This window comes from Callorhinus ursinus, unplaced genomic scaffold, assembly GCF_003265705.2.
Source record: "Callorhinus ursinus isolate GAN/ISIS: 27379988/994484 unplaced genomic scaffold, GSC_fseal_2.0 scaffold32, whole genome shotgun sequence".
NCBI classification, from domain to species: domain Eukaryota; kingdom Metazoa; phylum Chordata; class Mammalia; order Carnivora; family Otariidae; genus Callorhinus; species Callorhinus ursinus.
Genome location: NW_027397094.1, coordinates 15,415,187 through 15,438,028, shown reverse-complemented (window position 1 = coordinate 15,438,028; position 22,842 = coordinate 15,415,187). Strand labels below are relative to the sequence as shown.

General features: G+C 45.3%; 1 protein-coding gene across 7 annotated transcripts in view; it reads right to left on the bottom strand.

The window, feature by feature from the left end:
- Positions 1-8,010: 8,010 nt before the first annotated feature.
- SIPA1L2 (signal induced proliferation associated 1 like 2) overlaps positions 8,011-22,842 on the bottom strand; it is a 213,519-nt gene continuing 198,687 nt past the window's right edge. For 6 of the 7 annotated variants that reach the window (XM_073879047.1, XM_073879048.1, XM_073879046.1 and 3 more), the window contains 4 exons: positions 13,226-13,279; positions 12,525-12,648; positions 11,486-11,567; positions 8,011-9,333 (listed from right to left, as the gene is read on the bottom strand). In XM_073879047.1, the coding sequence (XP_073735148.1) occupies positions 9,187-9,333; positions 11,486-11,567; positions 12,525-12,648; positions 13,226-13,279 (407 nt within the window). In that variant the 3' untranslated portion in view covers positions 8,011-9,186. The remainder of the gene's footprint in view (positions 9,334-11,485; positions 11,568-12,524; positions 12,649-13,225; positions 13,280-22,842) is intronic. The other variant, XM_073879051.1, reaches the window with a different exon arrangement.

Sequence of the window (22,842 nt, the reverse complement as noted above, 5' to 3'; positions counted from 1 at the left end):
AAAGTCCCAATATGGGATTTTTCCTTCTAGGGTTTCCTGATGTGGACAATAAATTCAAGGCCCAACTGTCACGCCCCCCCGGCTCCTTAAAGCTGCCGCCCAAGTAGGTGACAGGCAGAGAGTGTATTTAATAAGTAGCCGCCAGGCATCTTTCTCAAGCTTCCTCCTCAGGCCAGGTTCTGCCCCTTCTAACCTCAGCTCGCGAGCGCTTTTGGTGGAGGACAGCAGGGAGAAGCAATCTGTGGGGGTCACATATTCTGCCCAGGCAACTGTGTACGATTATTTGCTTCTTAGCTTCACAACGGATTTGTGCCCTGAGCAGTGGGCTCAGCCAGGTTCTTGCAAACATCTAGTCTCCTTTCTCTTCCTGCCAAGGCTGGGGAGCGGAAATGCATGTTATATAAACTGTCCCCTCTGTTCGTGAGCACTCGAGGGCACCAGTGGACATTTCTCAGTCCCCTAGTAGCAAGCATGGCCTAGCACGGCCCAGCATGGCCCACAGAAGCTCCGTGAAAACACAGAAAGCCTACCCAATTAGCCTTTTCAGAACTACCAGTGGCGCTGGCTAGCCATAACCTTTCTAGGGAAAGGTACTCACGAGTGAGTCAATGTGAAGTCCCCAGAGGCTCTGAATGGAAGTGCGTGGCCTTGATCTAATGTCGTTCAGGAGCACAGATTCCATCTGCCTTTCTCCCTGGGCTCTCTCAGCCTGTGTGCGGGGCTGAGCTGGGTAGTTATCCTTTTTGAAGAACGGGGAACTGAGCAATGCTCCTCGCCCTTCTGAAATGATGACATGGGGCAATGGAGAGTCTTGAATCTGACCTGTTCTGCATCTGTGCCTTGATTATATTCAAGTGTTCAATGGCCTGGGTGAAAATTAGTGTGGGAGCCGGGCCCTGAGCAGGTCCAATAGGGCTCAGTTTATGATTTAAGGCAATACTGAAAAACGAGGGTTTCCCCAATAATTCCTCACCTCAGAGGTGTCGCATGATGCTTTCTTCTTCTTACTTTTCAGTCTTGATTGTCCTAAGTTGATGGAGATTAATCAGATCTGGAGGACGGATATCCGGACCCAAAATGCAACCAGTGCCCTACATTCACAAACACGATACTTCCTTTGCCTTGGTGGCCAATGAGCAAGCCACGGCAGACCACTTTATAAATTGGGGGTCGCCTGAATTACCCAGCCCTCAACCCATCTATCTGGGATGCAGTTGTCTCTTCTATAGAGTGAAGATTTGAAGGTTTTGGTCTCTCCCAGCTCGGTCCCTCCCAGTCAGCACCGAGGCCTTCTCCTAATGGCCTGTTGCTTTCGAAGCATTTTCTTGCCCGTGGTTTCCGGGCCTCCGAGTCCTCCAGCACCCCTGAAGCTACTCATCTTTAATCCCCTCCCCTGCTGCCCTGGTGTCTGATCTCACTCTTCAGCTCACCCCGCCTCACTGTCCTGCCAGATGCTTCAATTGCTGAGCTAACTGTGAAAATTTAAGGCCTGGAGCAAACATTTCAGAATCATTTTTCCTCTTCTACACATTAATTACCAAATTAATCACTCTTCAGGGAGAAGGGCTCCTTTTCCTCCGTTGCTTCTCCTGTGGGCTCCAGAGCCAAGTTTCCGGGATGACGCGTCTTCTCTCTGAATATATGGCAATTGATCAAAGTCTGGCTGCTCTTTAACATCCAAAGACCATGTCACTAGTGTCCTTAGATTTTCCTGCCTTGTTCCAACAACTCTCTATTTTTTGGGAAATTAAGCTTTTTTGGTTTCTAGGTGCTTATCCGTCTCAAGTCCTGCCCAGACTAACTCACTGAGGTCCCCATTACTATCCTTTATTTTTAATTGTGGTGAAGTGCATATAACATTAAATGTACCATACTAATCATTTTTAAATGTACAGGGCAACGGCACTGAGTATATTCACGCTGTGCACCAACATCACCACCATCCAACCACAGAACTCTCTTTATCTTCCCAAACTCCCCTAACTCTGTCCCCATTAAATAACAGCTCCCCATTTCCCATCTCTCACCCCTTGCAACTACCATTCTACTTTCTGTCTCATGAAGTTGACTAGTCTAGGGATCTTGTGTACTGGGCATCATAGAGTATTTGTCCCTCTGTGTCTTGTTTATTTTACTCAGCATGATGTCCTCAAGCTTCATCTGTGTTGCAGCAAGCGTCAGAATTTCCTTCCCTTTTAAGGCTGAATCAAATTCCACTGTATGGCTAGACCACGTTTTGCTTATCCATTCATCCATCAGTGGACACTTGGGTTGTTTCCTTCTTTTGGTTATAGTCACTAATGCCGCTGTAAACATGGGTGTGCAAATATCCGTTCAAGTTCTCGCTTTCAGCTTTTTGGGGTAGTGACCAGAAGTGGAGTTGCTGGGTCAGATGCTCATTCTAGGTTGAATTTTTTAGGAAGCACCATACTGTTTTCCACAGTGGCTGCACCATTCCCCATCATCATCAACAGCACATAAGAGTTCTACTTTCTTCCCATTGTCACCAACACTCACTTTTTCCAAGTGTCCATTCCTTTATAATCAATTCATCGCAAGGCAAAACTGTGGAGGAACAAGGCCATGCACAATGAAGTCTCAGGGAAGAATAAAGGCAACAGATTTCTACTAGAGCCAAGGGTTACTGCAGGAGGGCTGGAGGAGTCAGATTTTCCAAGCAAGAATATTGAAAATGGCCATTTATACTGGCAAAAACCTTTATAAATAAAATGTACATCCATAAGTCCGATGTTCACATCCATTAATATAATGTATTTATATGGGAGAACGAAGTTCATGCACCCAAATTGGTTCTTTGGACAAAAGAAGGGAGGATTCTTGTAGACGTCTTCCCACATGTGGCTATGTTATTGGATAATATTTAAGCAATATAATTTTGCATTTGGAAATCAGTCAAGGGCAGGAATGATCCTCACACAAACAATGAGATAGGAGATAATTAGGGCAGTCAAGTTTAGTTCAGTTGTACATTTCAGGGCAAATCACTGAAGAGGCTTTTGCTTTGAAAGAACAGAACAAGATCTGCTAAACTAGGGAGAAACGCTTGATTTCAGAGCTCATCTCAATGGGATTAGTATAAACAGTGTGGCCCCATACACCAGTCTCTTTACCTGGGTCCCTACCAGGCCTCCACTTTGCGCAGCCGTTCAGAAATGAAATGGTTTTAGGACAATGTTGGCTGAGCAATGGCCTTCCGATAGTTCAAGAGTAGTAACAAAATAGAATCAAGTAGAAGCTGAGGGGCTAAACCCACTGGCTCTGGTGCCCTGCTGCAGGGAATAGTGGTTCTCTCTGGAATAGTGCTACTTGGGTTCTCAAGTATTTAATTTAAAGGGATATAGAATGCCCAGCCTTGGAATTCTGGAGTCATGGAAGTGGGAACTGTGAGTCTCCGCCTGCTGTTTGGCAAACCCTCAGCCCAGATGGGGTTCTGTAATGACTTCTACAAGGTGTCTAATCGGATCCTGGAAGAGCACATGACTGCCGTGTTTAATTATTCCAATTTAATGGAGCATTCAGCTAGGTCCCTCTGTTTCCTATCACTGATCTCGGTTGTGGGGAAGAGGGGCAAGGACCCAGACGCCCAGGCCCTATTTCTGTTATGCACAGTGATAGAGGAGACTGCCCGGGCCTGAAATCTCCATCTGCAGATGTGTATTTATAGCTATTCTCTCAGCCAGCAGTTGAGGCAGATAATTTACTGAAATGCTACGACTCTGAATCCCCCTTGAGCACAGACTTCATAATGATTTCACTGCATGTGAGGAGGCTGGGAGAGCAGCTGATATTCAAACAACAACATCACCCGTGCCTAACCGTCCGATCGATGGGTATTGATGCCCAGGATATTGGTAGTCTAACCCTTAATTTTGTTCTTTAATAACTCGGCTATAGTTCAGCAGCCAAAGGACATTTGCATGTCAAGGGAGCTGATTTTTTTTTTAATTTGCTCTTCTGAAAAACCAAGCTGCTCTGCACATATTAGGCCGGTCTCTGATATTAGGGATGAAAACCAGAAGCTGGTGTATTTCAGAGTCTGCAAATCGCTTTACCAAAACCTTGATCGTAAGGATTTAAGAGGGCAGCGCATTTTCTGATATTAAGATAAACGAGAAGGGCCTAAAGGATTTTTTAAAGGTAACTTACAAGCACCCAAATCTTCCATGTTAAACATGCAAGAATGTCACCTTTGGGGGTGATGATTTAAGCCTTTTATAAAATTCATAACGGGACTTTTCTTTGTGCTTAAGCTTCTGCCTAATTCCTATTGTTGACAAGCCCGCAAGCTTGGTCTTTGGGTTAGTTTGGAGGTCACAGGTCAGAAACCTAATGCATGCCTTGGATTTGGACAGGTTTCTTGCCATTTTCCATCCTGTGGAGCATAAACAAACACATTTACCTCCCACCTGCCTCTAAGCAGGTGTTGAATGAAACCCAGTCAACTCTATTTACTTTCTTTTCCACTACGGAGTAGCATGCCTGAACTGTGTACACTAGATCTAGGGGAGTGGTTTAAAATTTTTAAGCATCAAGTCCACAAACACTCAAGCGACCTGCAACTTACCCTTACCAGTAATTCTAAGGAGCAAAGCATCTGTAAAAATCTGTATCACTTCCTTTCGTCCCTCCCCCCATCCCCAACTTGGAAATTCTGAATTGGCTTGACATCAGAGGATCTGAGGTTATTTAATAATCTCCAGAAGCTGAGACTTGAAGTGGTGGGCCTTTGCCTCTTACAAAGTTTTGCCCAAATGTATTTCACGGTGACTCCAGTGGTGAGGAGGGTGGCCATAAAGTTGGCGGCTTGTTGGTAGTGACATGCTTTCCACCTGGTTGGAAACAAGAGTGGAGTTGATTCTTCAAGGGGCTATGTTCACAGTTTCTCCAAAACTAGGGAATTCATGGCTGGTCAGTCTAAATTTTACGTCAGCTCTCGTTCTAATCCACAATTCCAGGTCTCTCAGACTCATATTTTTATACAAGGAGCAAGTTATTTTAATATCCTGGTATTCCAATATTAACCCGTTATAGTTCTTCACGAAGAAATCTTTCAAGAACATTATTCTTACTGTTTTTTTTGTAGATATCTCTTTGAATCTGTAGACAGGAAGCTCTAGTTTTATGGCTTCGAGTTTGATGAAGACTTTGGTTACTGACATATAATCAATTTCTGCATTTTAATGTGCCATCAGAACAACAGACTCCTGGCATTTCAAAAGAGAATTGTGAGATCAGCAAAGGCAGGACTGGGATCATGCCCCTCCCAAATTTAACTTGCATTTTTAATGCTAAACCTTGATACAGAGAATAGCAGGATGGAAGCCTCTAAAATACAAATTAGCTCTGTCACATAGTTGACTGGCCTTAATACATAATAGATCACTCCATATGGTTAGAAAAAAACCTGCTGGATATTAATTATTCCAAAGTAAAAATAATTTTAGTGGATATATTCCAATATTTAATTAGTTTGTACTTGGTGAATGTTCCAGAAAGTCAACGTGTTTAGTTGGTAAAGGGTACATCTTGTAACTAGGATGCCGAGTTGCCCAAAACCACTTATACTATAGGAGCGTGAGGAGATTTCTCTATGGCTTGGCTGTTGGCGGGCAGCACCCCTTTGAAAAAAGTTTAACAGGCCAACATCATTTCGGCCATTCTTTGGCATGGCCCTTTAGGGGCAGACTTGAGAGATGATTCAGTCCTATGCTAGTGAAGCCTGAGAAGTACTTCTTCAGAAAATACCTTCTGGTTTTGTCTGCAGGTTCCCTTTAGGAAGGTGGGATTGCTCTCCATTCAGCTAGGTTTTGGTCAGATTCCTGTCTTTTTTCTAAACAATGTCAACATTTCTGTCTGCTTCTTGCCCTCCGTAGCACACGCACCCACTGCTGGTCAATGATGCTCTCAGGCCCTTGCCGAGGACCACCTGCTGGCAAGCTTTTATTGAAAGTTGGACAGATTTATGGAAAACTCTCTGATGAACATGGAGTCCATCCTTTCTTCTGAAGTTTAGGGCTTATTTTCTCTGAATCAAAACTTTCCCTCCTGTCTCCAACCCATCAGCAGTTCTGTGGGTTCTAGCTTCCAAGGGTGACTCACCTACTTTTCTCCACCTTTCCCGGGCCACTGTAGCTGTGCCCACCTCTCCCCGGGACCTCTCTTTTCCTTTTTTTTGTTTAATTTTTATTTTATCATTTTGGGGAGAGAGAGAGAGGGAGAGAGCGAGTGAGTGCAGGGGGATGCGCAGAGGGAGAGAATGTCCAGGAGAGTGTCCACAGAGCAGGGAGCAGGATGTGGGGCTCAATCTCATGACCCCGAGATCTTGACCTGAGCTGAAACCAAGAGTCGGACACTCAACGACCTGAACCCAGGTACCCCTGGTCTCTCTTTTCTACTCTTTCTCTTATCCCAGGGGTTGGTCAGCTATGCTGGTGGGTGGCCCAAAAGCAAAGGGTGGAGTGATCTTCCAGCTTTCAGGGGTAACCAGAATTTAAAAATATACAACAGAGATAGAATGTGACACCCAAGCTCTAAAATATTAAGTACGTGTCTCCACAAAGAAGTTTGCAGATGCCTGTCCTAGGTGATCCTTTCTCCTTCAGAGGTCCAAATAGTCATTCACGCATTCATTCATTCATTTTCCTAATAGTGTTTTAAAACACAGATCTTATTTTGCTCTTTCCTGCTTCAACAGCCTCCTTTTGACTTAGAACAAAATCCAGACTCTACCACAGCTTAAAATTCTTTAATAATCTGGCTTCACCGATCTTTCCAATGTGTTCCTATCACTTTCCCCATTACTACCTATGTTCCGCGCATCCTGACTTTCTACAGCCTCAGGGCCCTTGAACTCTGTGTCCCCTCTTTCTAGAATATTCTTCCCCCAGCTTCTCATGGCTGGCTTTCTTTCCAACTTCAAAGTCTCCCCCCCACAGGGGCCTCCCATGAGCACACCATGTCTCAATTCCTGATTTGTATAGAGGGAGTGCATGTAATAATTACCTCACAGGCTGCTGTTGCAGATATCACAAAGGGCCAGGTTGGTGCCTGGCACATAGGACCCATCCAAACAATGTCAGTTGTTATAATGTTTATTTAAGGAAGCCATCCCAGGCACTCTTTATTTCTGCCTCTCACATTCTGAAATAATCTTATGTCTGTCCCCCCACATAGACTGCATGCCCCAGGCAGACAGGCCCCACCAGGTCTTGACCCCTGTTGGTTGGCTCTTGGGCTTCTGGCACAGTGTCTGGCACACAGTGACAGGAAAGAAAGGGGGCAGGGAAGATCTCTGTCTGGTCCACAACGTCCTGACTCCCTGAAAAACTGCATTCACTAGAGGCATTTTGGAAGCGCACCCGTATTGGTCACGGGGTGGCCTCAGGAAACAGCCTTAGGAAGCCTACTTCTACATCAGGTATAGGAACGTTAAGAATATTTTCAGGACACCTCTCAGGTGCAGCCCATGAAAGACATCCCTTTTGGCTAAGTTCTAGAAATCACTTTCCTTCCTCCAAATTCTTTGTATAATTTCTGTTCTCAGAAGGTTGAGAACTTTGTACCTTACCGGGGCTCCGCCCTTCCCACTTGGGCCCACGTTCTGTGTCTTCTTCATCCTACATTTGATTCAAATTTATAGTTTACCTCTTCCCAATTATTTCTCAAATTCCTACTCTTTTGCCTTCTGTATCTTCTTGTAAGCAACACCAAATTCCTGGCTGGGGTAAATCATTTAACTTGAGCCTCAGTTTCCTGAGCTGTAACAATGGGAATCCTGCCGATGAAATGTGCAGAGGGGAGTGTGTCGAACACAGCAGCTATTAATACAAGTTACCCTTTCCTTCGAATGAGTCCGCGATTCAATGAGAAGGCGGCAAAGCAGGATTCAGTGCTGATTAAGATACTTAAGGACCCTGAACAAATTCCCATAGACTCAAATTATTGACACAGAGATGCTAAAAATCTACATTCACCTGACAACACCGTGACTGACGTGGCCTCTTTTGAACATTTATTAAAAAAGCAAAATGTATGTTCATCTCAAATAGAACAGTTAAAAATGGTAAAGCAATACAAAGGACTTGTTACTAGCAGCATCCAGTTGTTAGAATTTCCCGCCCTGCTTCTCAGTCTGTTCCGGGCAAGCTCGGCCTTCCAGAGCTTGCTGCTACCTACACCTCTCTCGTCGTAGTGCAGGTTAAACCAAAGTTTATAAAATTAACAATTTAAGGTTAAATAAGCTTAAATAAGGGCGTTAAATACAAGACACTTCATCAAAGCTTCTGTACAAAGATAAACAAATTTGGCATTGTATACATGGGATTCTGCTGGCTTCCCGCCGACGGGAGGTTCTAGAAGGTTCTAGGACATAAGCAGGCGTGCGCTACTCTCAGCAGAGCGTTAAACTATACACAGTGAACTAAGAGTTGAAGGGACTGCTTATTGAGCCATATACAAGGCATATGTATCTGTTTTTTTTTTTCAATCAGAACACTGTTAATATTCAGGCACCGTTTGCTCCTGCAAATAAATAAGTCTCTAAATGAACTGCATTCAAACTAGTGTTCAAGACATAGTGCTTTTTTTGTTTTTTAATTTTCCCCACACGGCTTCTCTCACTAGTTAACTATGCCTCTTTCTTATTGCTATGATAATGTGGTTGTGAGAAATAAAACTACTATACATCCAAAAAAATAGAGCACCTTTAACATTAAAGTATATGTCTGATTATTTGTTTCCGGGTTTATGTTACAATACTAAAGCCCAAACTATGGTCAATTGCTTCTACCATCTCTACCAGGTCACCTGATCCATAGGACGTGAAGCCCCACTCTCTCCCCTCTTGAGGTATGCCCGCGCCTGAGCACCGGGGCAGTGGAGTCCGACACAAAGAGGCCCCAACCGACGCCGGGGTTTACATTCATCTCGACACCGGGAGTTACATTCATGTGCGCACGGCCTCGCTGTCCTCTCTGCTGTCACCAGATGGCTTCCAAGGAAAGAGTCGCCTCCCTACCCTGCGGGGGTGAATGGTGCTAGACGGGGTGGGACGGCAAAAACATCTACAATTGGCTGCAAGCACACTGAGAAACCACGCGTTGGCAAGTTCCGGGGGGGGGGTGCGGGGCGTCTCCCCGAGGCTCCCCCCCGCGGGCCAGGGCCGGGTTAAGACTTTTTGTCGATGGTGTTGAAGAACCACTCGGTGAACTTCCGCAGCTGCGCGGTGGCCGTCTGCGACTCCTCCTGCAGCCGCATGTTGTCTTGGCGCAGGTGCTGCACTTCGGCCTGGAGGACCGCCTTGTCCTGCTTCTCCTGGGAAGAGTGCACACAGCCGGCGTCACACGCGGGCCCGGCACATCCCCTCTCCCAGCGTGCCTCCGAGCATCGCATGTGCCCGAAGCCACTCAGCGGCCCGCCTCTCCAAGACCCCTTCACCCCTTTCGTTGTGACCCGTGCAACTGGGACTCTGCCCTGAAAACCCTGGAAACGGTCAACCTCGTCCCTGAAAATCCCTTCATCCTCATGCCTCTAGATGAATCCCGGCTCTCTCCTGAGCACACTGCTTCCCCGGCTGCTCACTGAGGGGAGAGACAGTGTCTGCCTGTAGTGGGAAGACTTGAGGCCTGGTGGTCTGGCAAACAGCTTATCTCGCAGTACTCAGGGGGTTTCTTCCCTGAAACTTCAGCTCCTCTGAGAAGTGCGACCTCAGGTTAGAGGACCTGCCACCCCTGCTCACTGCAATTATCTACGCTGTCTCCAGTCCCTCCCATCACTCACGGAGGACCATAGAATGTGGTTCGCTTTTCTTCTCTCCCCTACCACTTGTCATGTGTGCTGATGTTTCCAAATCCAATCCAGCCTCTCCACCACTTCCTCTCTGTGATCTGGAAACCCAGCCCTCCTCAACCCCTGCTCCCACAGCCACCTCTTGTACCTTGCCATTACCCATAAAAAGCAGTGTGCTCCTGCTTTAGCCTCCCATTTCCGGACCGCCACCTCTTGTCCTTCTAGAATCGTCTCTCCAGTATCCACTCCTCCAGTAATTATCTAATGCACCAGGCTTACCTTAGTTTCACTGTCTCCTGCTGTGACAGCATGTCGCCTCACCCAGCTTACACTCTAGGTCCCTCAGTCTAATCCCATCCTATAGATACGCCCGGGGCTCTGTCTCTTTCTCTCTCTCTCGTTGTCTTGACTTCCTGTCTCAATTCTTACATTCAACTCTCCAACTGGCCTACACCTACAGCTGGGGGCAGGGTGATGTCCCAGTTTGCTTGGGACATTTCCGGTTCTAGCCCTGGAGATTCTGTATCTCGGAACCTCTCCTCCCCAGGCAAACAGGTGGCCATCCAAGCTGGAGAGAAACACCAACTCTGCCAACAGACGATCGCTTTAACTGAGGCTGCAAATTCAAATGTACCTTCAGCTTTGCTTGGCAAATCCTATCAAATATCACCTAGTGCATTTACTCACTACTCTGCACCTTACCCTCTGACCTCAAACCCTTCCTCCTCCTTCCCACCACCACTCACTCTCAGCTCATGACTGGAAAAAAGAAACCATCAGAGGGGAACTCTGCCGACCTATCTCTGACTACGTGTGTGTGAATGTATGTATGCATGCACGCGTGTGCAAACACATACACGTGCGTGCACATGCACACACACACCCTGTTCTACTCTGCTCTCTATGTAAACTGTCTCCACTCTGAATCAAGGCCAGTCCCCGCCTTGTGCACTAGGTCAGGGTGTAACCCTCCGACTCTTCCCCCCACCATTTTCTCCTTCCCAACTGGATCATTCCACCAGCATTGACACCAGCTGCAGTTTTCTCCCTTCTTCAACAAACAAAGCAGTAACAAAACCCTTCCTGTGACGTGTCCCTGCTGCCCTCCTGCTAGCACACTCCATTCCATTCCCAGGAACAGCACGACGGTCACCCGGCACAGTGCTGGGTAACAAGGGCTCAGCAAAGGTTTGAGGAATGAATTAGTTAACTTCTAATGGGGACCGACCACGCACACCTGGACGTGGAGGGTGTAGAGCAGCAGTTGTGAGGGTCATGTAGCCGACTCAGTGGGAATACAATAGCTTGGGGAGAACAGGCTTTCTGGCAGCAACTAACTCCTCTTAGGTCAGCTCATAAATAGTCGGTACAACTGATCCCTCACCGAACCAAAAAATGCTAGTCGCCTGTATGTTTCTACCTCGTCCTGAAGACCGTCCAGAGGGCTCACCCTCATTTAGTCCTGTTTCCTGCACCCCTTGGCTCCCCTTGGAGTGAAAAATATGAGCTGGAGGCCAGAAAGGAGAATTAGACCTTAGGGGTCTCTGTTTCTATCTATTGTTGGCTTTGACTAGGAGGGTTATCTTTCCTGAGTGTCTTCATTCTTATCTCTACTGGTTAGAAGCGGGTGATTGTGCAAGACAGACTTCTGAGGACCGACTGTAACAGATCCCCTTACCTTCCGAAGGTCAGTCTGCAGCTGTCGAAGAATCAACTCCAGCTGATTGACTTTTCCGGTCAGTGTGGATGGAGACCGCTCCCTAAAGAAGAAGGGCGGAATCACAAAGACTCAAGGCCACGGAGATAAAGATACAACACTCAGTACCTTTGCTGGTAAAGTTTTCACTCAAAGAATTATTTCATGTGCTTAGAGTCCAGCGAGGAAATAAATAATATTATGCCAGATATGGAAAGGGAACATACAGTATTTTGGTAGAAAACCCCTTCTGGGTCTCTGTTGATTTAAAAAGGGATTCAGAATCTCTACAGGCTTATATGTTGGTAACAAACAAACACACACAACCCAGAAGATAGATGATCTAAATCAGTTTAGCCAACTGAGACTAGGCAGACCACTGAGGTCCTGGGAACCAAATATAGATTCGATTTCCCCAATTTGCTTTTCTCTGTCAAGAAAATATCATGAAGCTCGTTACCAAGATGAATGGCCCAGTTAATGGTCACACGAGTTCATATAAAAGTTGCAATTAGGTAAAGCATATAGACTCTGTGGGTGACAAACATGTCAAGAATATAGGGGAAGGAGACGGTCCCTTTGCCTGAGGCCGGGGTCAAGGACCAGGCTTCGGGGGGGAGCTGTGCCCCTGGCAGGTGCCCACGTGCAGCCTGGCAGCGAGACACTGATCAGCAAGGTCCCTGTCCGTCCGGGGCTGTGGCAGCAATTACTGGCAGACGTGGAGCCCAGCTGCCACCCTCCCACTCTCTGTCACAGAGCCTCGTCACCATGGGCACGGGGTGGCATGTCTTAGCAGGCAGGGACCGCCCACAGCAGAGCACTTCTGCTACCAAGAGCCGCCCACCCCAGCGGGGCAGGGAGCAAGGGTGGCCCCACTCAGTCCCATATCTGGATCCTGAAGGACCCAAGTGGGGGCCGCAGGCTGGAAGTGATCTCCTGGTGGCCTGGGGCTCTGCTGAACCTGTTACTTAGGGGCTTGGGGAGAGAGGAGGGGATGGGGGCTCCCCAGGGCCTCACATACCCAGTTGTGTCCATAAAATCTTTGCCGCTGCCTGGGTCTACACATAAAGGCGGCTCTGGTGCGCCTTCCAGGTCCTGCCCATGTTGCATATCGGTCAGAGTACAGAAGGACGCCACTCTCTGGTCTGAGGAGGGAAGACACACACACACGCCAAGGAAGTTGAGTACTAGCCGCCGGGCCATGTTTGTGGAAGCGAATTTGGTCACTAACCCCAAACACCCCACCCCGCACCCCCCCCAATCAGTGACTGCCCTGTTTTAAACAAAACAAAGAAAAACAAACTCAGGCAAGCTGCTGACAATCAGAAAGCATCAGGATTGGCTGTCCTCGGGGGCTGTATGGCATGCGCACATCACAGCCACGGGGACAATCAGCAGATCCTCAATTTGCTAGAGCCAATTTGCTTTCTTCCTTCCACATCCCAAGAAATGCCAAAGCTGCCGGCTGGCCACGAAATAACAAAATAATGGCGTCGCAGGATGATGTGGCTGATTAACAGAACAGAGGAGACGGACCCCTCCGCGAGGGGGCCCCAACCCCGGGGTCGGGGGGAGCATCCCGGAGACACAGCAGCCAGGACCCACGTCCCCTGTGCGTGCCAACCCTCCGAGCTCAGAGAACCATGCAGACGTGCAGACACGGGACATAAAAAGGAAAGGTTACAGAACATCCAGAGCCCGTGGTCAGCCCCGGACAATCACCGAGATAGGACGCGTGGTGACAGAGCAGCCCAAGTTCTTCATCTGAGTCAAGACCTGAAATAAGATTTAGAATTTCCTATGAACAGTGGTATCTCCATGCACCTGGAATCCTCTGGGGCCCACACAAGACTCAGATAATGGGGTCCCGGAGAGCCTGTGCGCGCGTCGAGCTGGATGAGGCGTGGCCCACGACAGCCAATAACATGCGATGCCGAGCAATGTGGTTCAACGTTGCACGTGTAATGGTCCTGGCTGGATGCACACACGTGTGTGCAATGAAGAGAAGCGGCGTGCCTCACACAGGCGAGTCCAGCCGTAAGAACACGAGACCATTTGGGGTTTGCTTAAACGACCCACTCCGTGAATGTGAAAGTGGGGTGGTGAGCGAGTTTAGCTTCGTAATCTTACTAGAAACAGCCGTGCTAACAATGGTCAGCCTGACTACCCAGCCTTAGCTTGGCACCAGGCCATTTCTATTGGCACCAGTAACTTCACATTCAACGTTTCCCGAGCTAGGGCAGGAAAGGGAGTGTGATAATCTTTGAAACAGGCACCAGCCTGGCCCAGCTCTGCGGGCCGAACACTCACCCGAGAGCATCGGTCCAGAAATGCTGAATGACATGCAGAAAAACAGTCCCGCGTTTGAACGAGGTGGAGGTGAGAACCGGGAATATATCTAATTATCCACTTCCCCCATTCCCTGGTGTCTCTTTCCTTGGTGCCTGAGCACACATATGCATCTACAGTTGGAATCCAAGGGATACAGCAGGTGTATGAGTGCTGCAGTGTCTTTTTCATATGATTTGATTAATGGCTGAGAAACTGCACTCAAGTCCGCATCAGGGGTGCTCTGTTCTTAATTTATCCCACTCTGTCTCCCTCTGGCTGCTAGACGAGTCTCCTAATGAGGCTACCTGCTTGTCTGGTTTATGGAGGGTCTTGCACTTCCTGTTAATTAGAAGGAATGGGGGAGGCTGCCAGGGCGCATGAAGGAAAGCGAGCTGGAACGCCGCGGGCATTGTGCTGGGAGCTCCCACCAGGGGCCCCGAACCCTCTAGGAAGTGGTGCTGAGCACCCTGCATGACCGCAGGGCGTTCTCCAGCCTTGCAGCTCGCTTTCCTAGATCAGATTTCCCAACATCTGTGACAGGTACACAGATGTCCTTCAACCAGTAGGTCTATAAAACTTTAAGCATGTCATCCACACTTCAAACCTACAAGATGATGGGGCATTCTGTAACCATGTATTCCTGAGAGACAACCACGTTCCCAATTTGGTACTGACTCGTAGGATTTGTGCATATGAGGAGACGATTTGTAATTTAATTAAGATTAATGGCACAATTTGGGTACTGCCTGCTTCTACACAGAACAGGATGTAAATGGCAGAGGTGGGGGCAGGAATCATAGGGCACACTGGCCAGGGGCTGAGCAGCTCCAGGGGTGGGGGTGGGAGGGTCTGGGGCTGCCATGACATCCAAGAGAACCCTCTCTTCTGTGATGATCCCGAATAATGCCTCACACTTAAAAAAAAAAAAAAAAAAACCACAGCGGATTTATTTTTTTCTACAGTAAATTTACTGACAAAAAAGGAAGGTCAAAACAGATAAAGAATTTAGTTTTCTCACTCTTTAAAAGAGTTCTATTGACTCATCCAGATTTTATGCAATCCAGGGATAATTTGGTTGAGTTTCCATCTTTCTTAATATATTTGAGTCTGATGGTCTAGCCGAAATCTCTGGATGAAAACGTCTTCGCTTGCTCCATCTATTTTTACCTTAATTGATAAAATATCCCCATATTTGACAGAAACAGAACTTGCTGCTGGCAGTCATTCAAGCATTCCTTGGGGAGAAACAAGGTCCTACCGGTCAGGAGGCAGGAAGCCAGAAGGGGAGTTTTGCCAACAGTGTAATTTCACGAAGAGGATTTCACTCTGGATCTGAAAAGCTGGGAGGTTGAAATCCAAACAGAACACTGCTTGATTAAGTCCAGACACTTAACTGCTCTGTAAAGTAGCTAACCTTAGTGACAGTTTCCAGTGGAAGCTTTATTCTTCCACAGTTTATTTCTGTGATGATAAATATTCAGTGACCTAGTAGTTACTGACATTGAACCAAGTGGCACAGACGAAACTGTTAAGAAGACAGGCAGGGGAGCATGAACTCCATGTAAACGGTGACTGTGGCAGACACAGTCACCCACAATCTACACAGACAGCCTGTTAGTCCTTTCCCTTTCCCATTCTTCTCCGTGCAAGAACATCTGGCTGGGGGGGGGGCGCACATGGGGCACGGCGTACACACGGAACACTCCACCCCTTTAAATCATCTTAGAAAACCTTATTTCAATGCAGGTTCTTGTTAGTGCATTTGGCACTATGCAGGAGGATGAACAGTCAGCGAGATATTCCACATCAATCTAGAGCTGAGTTGGCAAAACAGCTGCCTGGGAGTAACTCCCGTGGCCCAGATGGGCAGCCTGGAGCACTTTGAGATCAGGAAGGCCAAGCCCGCATGAGGGAGGAGAAGGGCTCTGATGGATTAGTCCTGTCTGCCGAGGGCATGAAACTAGGAGAAGGGTATATGCACTGGATAGGGGCCACAAAGGCCATGCAAGTGTGAGGCTCCATCTAACCGAACCCACATCCACAAAGCTCTTCTAACGTGTCTCTACCACATCACTATAAATGGCAGAGAAGCTGGGGCTTTGTAGCTCCATGTAGCAAATTAAAGGTACTGGTACCGAGCACTGGGCTTATCAGATCGTGGAAAGCTGACTTAACTGGCAACCAGGAAAGAAAAATAAAAAGGTTACACTGCACTTTGGACATAAATGCTTTGGCTTAAGCCTTTTGCAGCCTGTTCATAAATGCTGCAAGATAATGGTCTAGAGTCTGCCTTGCCGTAATGAGCAAAGAAAAGGGCTGGGATTATGCTTCATTTAAGAAACAGCTACTGTTGCTGGCCCGAGACAATTTCCTTAGTTTTGAGATCATTTAAGTTGATTTACTATATTAAATTAACTTTGCATTTTTCATCTTAATAGCATTTTTCTTTTCCATTTTTTAACTAATTATGTTACTTTATGCTTGTACATGCGTGCGTGTGCGTGCACACACACACACACACACACACACACACTCTGTGGTCAAGTACCAGTAACTTCAGCGACTTTATCAAGGTTGAACTGCCACTTCACAATTGAAAACAGTGCTCATCGTAAAAAATTAGGCTTATTACTCTCTGTTTAAAAACCAAGGGCATACGGAGCCTAATAGACTAAAAATATAAACTTGTATTTTTTTCGGACAACACATTTGACTCTAACACTCCCACAGTGGGGCCTGATGAACGAGCTGTTGACTCTGCACGTGTCTTGCACACACACGCTCAGGGCATGCACACCTCCTCGTGCTTGTGGGAAGATGGTGGTTGTCACCACCAACTGCAAAGGGTTGAAATCCAGAGGGGAGGAGAAGAAGCCTGGCCTGTTGTTGGCTGCGGGACGCAGCAATCCAGTCTCCCATCATTCATTTGTGATTTCACCTTTGAAAGCCTGTTTGCACTTAAAACATCAATCCATTCAATGGATGTTCACCACCCACTGCCTACTGGTGATATTTTGATAAATGAGAACTGCTTTAAATTCTAGCACTTTCCAAGAGACTCCCTTCCCCAGCTTTACCACTGGCCCCACAGCCAGCTTTTCTGGTTGGGTTTGTTCCCTTGCCCATACTTGTGGGGGATGGGCTCTACTATATATATATTACTTGCCACACCCACACCTTACATTATTCCACCTAATAAAGGGAATGATGCTTGCAAGGCCAATAAGCGATGATCTTACTGTATCGCACAGATCACTGAGGAGTTCTCAGGCACAAAGGGTCACATCTCGCCCCTGACAAACAAGAGGGCTGCACACACTAAAACACACTTGAACTGTGACTCCGCCCATTTTTTGAACTTAGCTATCGCAGAAGAGCGGAGTCCAGGGCATGAGCTCGCTGTCCTTGACTTACCTTCTCCTTCACAGGCCTATGAAGGAGATGCCGATGTTCTGACATTTGGTCTGACGGGCAGAGTTTGATTATATCTGCTTATTTCCAGTAAGCAAGTTCTCAGGAATTGGATTTCTGATCAAAGGGGGGGTCCACCGTTTGGCTCTAACTACATATTGTCATACTGCACAAAAAGATGGATCATTTTATCTTTGTAATGATACCAGCTGTGAGTATTCTTCAGGGTTTCCCAGAGTGTGGGGCCATTTTTCATCTTCCAGAGGTATGAGCTGGTAGCCCATTATCATTTTGAATTTACATGTGTGATTGAACATTTTTCAAATACTTATATTTTGTATTTCTACTTTTGTGGACTGTGCGTCCGTATGCCTCAACCGCTTGTTTATCAGGGATTTGGTGTTTTTTGCTGGTTAAGCCCCTCCACGCACTTGGGATAGTCTGGTTTTCCCTATCATGTTTACTACAAATCCTCCCCCATACTCCCATTTATCTAAATGTTCCCTTTCAAGTTCATAAAAATCTAAGTGTTTAAATACTTTTATCTGGCCACATATTTTGTATGTTCTCTCATTACCTCATAATTAAAGCATTACCTTGCTTCTAAAATGGTAATCCTACTTTACTGTTTCTAGAACTGACTTTCCTAAATCCTAAATCCAAGTGGAGTATATAAATTCCTTTCCTGTTTAACTCTAACTTTTATTCCAGTTTTTGGTCTGGGCTCTCCCTCTTTCTCCAAAAGGACTAATTTTTATTTTTTTGAATCACTACTATGCTGTGTAATTATTATTGATTTACAGGAGACTTTTTTTGTGGAATGTTTTTCATCTATTTCCAACTGGATGCAGTTAAGCTCTTTAACATATCCTTTAGATATCTGAATTGAAATTGTACGAAATCTGCAAATTAACTCAGGAAATCAATTGATTCAGCATCTTTACTATAAGCTTCCTACCCATTCTTATCTTTACATATATTAGGACTTTTCAGTTACTGAAATGTCCTTTGCCTTCTCGAATTTTAACTCTAATGACGCCTTAATTTCCAAAGAATATATAATCTGATCTTTCAGATATAGCTAAATGCCCTTTGTTACTGTTCTGGTGGAAGACTGTCCGAAAACATGGTTATGTGCACATGGCAGCCCTCACACCAAGATGCGGAGCCCACCTCCCACCTCTGGGATGTGGGCTGGCCTTCAGCATGTGGGGGATATCATGTTCTGAGTCTTCCAAGACCAGGAAGCCCTGCGAAATCATGTAGCTTCTGCTTTTACTCTCCTGATCGGATCCCCTGAGTCACACGTGAAGAAGTACAACTGCCCTGCTGGAGAGAGGGTCTAGCCAGAGCCCAGCTGGACATATGATTGAAGTCACCTTAATGTTCCAGTTCCAGCGGAGCTCCAGCTGAATACAGCTGCCTGAGTGACTCCAGCTGAAGCCACAGGGAGCAGAAGAACCACCCAGCTGAACTTAACCAACCCACAGAATCATGAGACATAAATTATCACGAGACATTCTTGTTCCCAGTCATAAATTTTGGGGTGGTTTTTATACAGAAATAGATAACTGAAAAAATTAACAATGCTTTTAAACAAGACTTATAAAATATATTTTAAAATATCTTACCTAGTTACTTTGTTTTGTAATTTTGGATAATTTCTTTTTTAAAATTTTATTTTATATTTTTAGTTCAAGTATAATGAACATAACAGTGTTATATTAGTTTCAGGTGTATAATATAATAGTTCAACAATTCTATACATTTTTCAGTGCTCAAGTCCTCCTAATCTGAATAATTTCTTTTTTACCTTTCATATTTTGTAGATACAGAAGCATATGTATAAAATTTAAAATTTATTCCTTTTTTCTTTGCATTGGTGATAAATATTAGGTACTTTACTACAGAATGAAAGGACACAGTCTCAAAGGATGACCCTGTTTAGTTTCTGGACTGAAGGCACCTGCTTATAGACCATTTTCCATTAAGTATTATGTAACTACTTGGAATAAAGTAGATCTTCTTCATTAGGTTTTAAAGGTATCTCTCAAATCTTAATTTTTATTAGAAATAGGTGCTCATTCTATTAGATACACCCTTTTAGGGAAATTGGTACAATAACTTTTAATTATTTCATCTACTATAACTTTCTATAATTAGAAGTTTTTCTTTATTAAACTGGCTAAACTCTCACCAGTAACAATGGATAATCTTTTCAATCTCCTCCTGAATTTCATCTAAGCTTAATATCGTGATTAATGACTGAGACTGTCTCAGGATTTTTCTTTTCTTGTGTGTTATCAGGAAAGAATCCTCTCGTGCAATTATTGGCTGCTTCTGAATTTCAAGAAAAATTTATACAGGGACATCATTTTTCTTTGAAGCTTTGAAAACAATGAACTCTAAGCGTATTAGTTTCAGGTGACATTTGGGATTTGGGGACATTTTTAGATAACTTTTCAATACCCGTCATATTTGGGCCATTGACAGTTTTGTATGCTCCGTCCCATTTTCTTGCACGTAATATCCAAAATTCTTATTCATATTTCTTCCTATATAGCTGCCTGACATTCCTTAATAATTTTTTTATTTCTCTTATGTATTGGTGAATGCTAACCTCTTTTCTCATTTCTAATCTTGTTCATTTGTATTTTCCATTTTTTGATCAAATTTATGTTGCTTTAACAATGTTCTAAGAAACAATCATTGATTTTATTTATAAATTGCATTGAAAATTCATCTGTCAGTTCACAAAAAATCTATTTGATTTCCTTCTTTTTTGTTTGCTTTCACAGCTTTTACAGAATCTTTTTAAAGTATAGTTAAGTTGGTTAATTTTCATGTTTTTTTTCCCCCCATTTAAATAAATGTTTCTGAGAACAGTACATTTTTGTTTAAGGACTATTCCCTGGCTGCAGTCCAAAGACTTTAATAGGTACCATCTTTTTATCACCACTTATTAAAAAAGAAAAAATGCCCTCGTATTCCCGAATGCTTCCTAGAATAATGATTATGAATTATATTAAGAGTTCCAAATGCTGAGAATTTTGTGTTTGTGTTTTTCTATTTTTCTTAATTCTATTTCCATTGCATTGTGGTCAGAAATGTATGGAAATGCTCCTGTCTTTGGAGAAGCCTCACTCACAGTATAGACTGTCTATTATGTTCTGTGTACCAACAGAATTTGGATGTATTTAACCAACCCTGACTGGGGCAGATTAGTGTGGAGCCCCTGCTCTGTTCTGGTTTTTATCTATTTCTCTTTTTTTTCCAAGATTTTATTTATTTATTTGAGAGAGCAAGAGATCGAGCAAAAGAGTACAAATAGGGGGAGCTGCAGAGGGAGAGGGAGAAGCAGGCTCCCCGCTGAGCAGGGAGCCCGATGCAGGGCTCGATCCCAGGACCCTGGGATCATGACCTGAGTCGAAGGCAGATGCTTAACTGACTGAGCCAACCAGGTGCCCCGACCCTGCTCTATTCTTGAATGGTATGGTAAAAAAAATCTAAATTCTTACACTCACGTGTGCAGTGTCAATTTTTATCTCTTAAAAAAAGGTAAATACATCATATGCCAAGGTGTGGAACACAAACAGATCAATGGGGAAGAGGCATACCTGCTTGGATGAATCACATTGGTTGATTCTACGAGGGTCATGGTATTAATAGGCAGACACATTCCATTTTTTGGAGTGCTGTTTTCAGATGTGACGACACTTACGTTGATGTATGGGCACAGCATTATTCCAAGAGTGCTCTGAGCTCAGTAAGGCATTCTGAACTGCCTTTATTAGCTTGTAACAATTAAGCAGACACATAGGGGATTTTCTGGACTATCTTTATCATGTTTAGTCTAGCTCAGAAATGGTTCTGGGTAACTGGTACAAAAAGATCAAGTCGCAGGCAGGGCAACTGGGTTATCTCGGTGAAGACATTTCTCTGTAAAGTGCTGAGGTGACTGATGATGCCCACTCGCCACCACACCAGCGCGTGTCAGGGTGGACCTGACACCGACAGAAGGGAATCTGATTAGCAAAAGTCTGGAGTTGCAAATTCCCAACTGTGTTTTCCTAAGTGGGCTATTGTCTCAAGGTGGTATGCTGCCCTACAGAGTAGCACTGAACATTACTGCAATTTTGAAATACAATTTGTAAATGTTTGGAAACTTCAGAAAGGTCGGATAACCAAAGTCCTCTCTCCTGGCAAAGAGAATCCCATGATCTCTCTCTTTGGCTCAGGTGCCATGCATCCGAGGCACCAGCTATCTGGTGTTTCCATGCCATGATTTTTCTCCTTTGTCTGTGGGTGCCAACTCCCACCCAGACTCTAACTTCAGCTCAGAACTACTCTCAGATGAATAGGACCGCAGAACTGGAAGTTTAAGACTGTCAGAAGCCTTCCATGTTCTTTGGTAAAGGTCTTCATTTTATAGGCAAGAAGACTGAAGGAAGCCCAATGCAAACAGTCAAGGACCTCAGAGGATTACTGTTGAACATTCACTGTTGGCCCAAAGTGTGGCCATTATGGTAGTTAAGGGACTTGTCCAAAGGCTCACAGCCTGGCTGTTGAGCTGTGACTGTGACCAGAGTCCCCGGGTTGAGACCTTAGTCAATATTGGGTGTGCCATTTTGCTTTCTCCACTTCCTGCTCTTAGCCCGTCTTCTGAAAAGATCCATTTCAAAGCAGTGATTTTATTCTGAAAAGGTAGAAGGGAACCAAGCAAAGACAGAAATGGGGGGGGGTGTATGGATCCAGAAATAAGCCAATAAATATTGTTTTAAGAAAATGAGCATAAAATGCAAATGGACCTCCAGAGGTCAAAAACTATGCCCTGAGTTGGTACAGCTCAGGTATCCTGTGCATCTGACACCTACATACTCTTCAGGACTAGCTCTTCTCATTGAGTTATCTTGCCATGTGCTTGATAAATAAAGACAAGATAAATAAAACAAGCAGCCTACTCTTGAGATACTCATCACCTAATAAGAAGACACAGACAAGTGAATAAAGCAGAATTCAGCCTGGTAAGCACCATGCAAATATTTATGCAGTGGAGAAAACTGCGAAGGACAGAATAGATGTTCTTATATTCTCCTGGGGGCAGTGAGGCAACAGTGTGTACAGAACATGCCAGAGAAAATGCTGTTACCTGCTGCCTGGGTTGCTCTGGACAGAGGTAAAGACAGCGTTCCTGCTCTCTGGGGCTAGGGTGCATCTAGGTCAGTTTGGAAGCCCAGCAAGTAACTGGGCCATGGGCCTGGGGTTCTAGAACCAACTTCAGGTAATGTCAAGGGAACGAAGGCGGCATCACAGAGCAGATGGGGCATTCTGAGGCTTCCACATGGAATAAGTACTTTGCAAGGAGGTGAACCAAGGACACTCACTCCAATTAAGGGAGCAGTAAGAGCCTGTTCCTTCTGCAGAAATTTCCTAACAGAGTTTCCCTTTGCTTACCTACTGGAGCTAAACATCCCAGGTGTCTGAATTAGCCTGCAAGTAGCCTTCACGTTCCCCCCCACCCCACCCCCAAAGCTTAGAACCGGAGGCACTGATCCTGATTACTTAGAGCAGGAGAGAAGAGATGGGCTGCTCAGGCG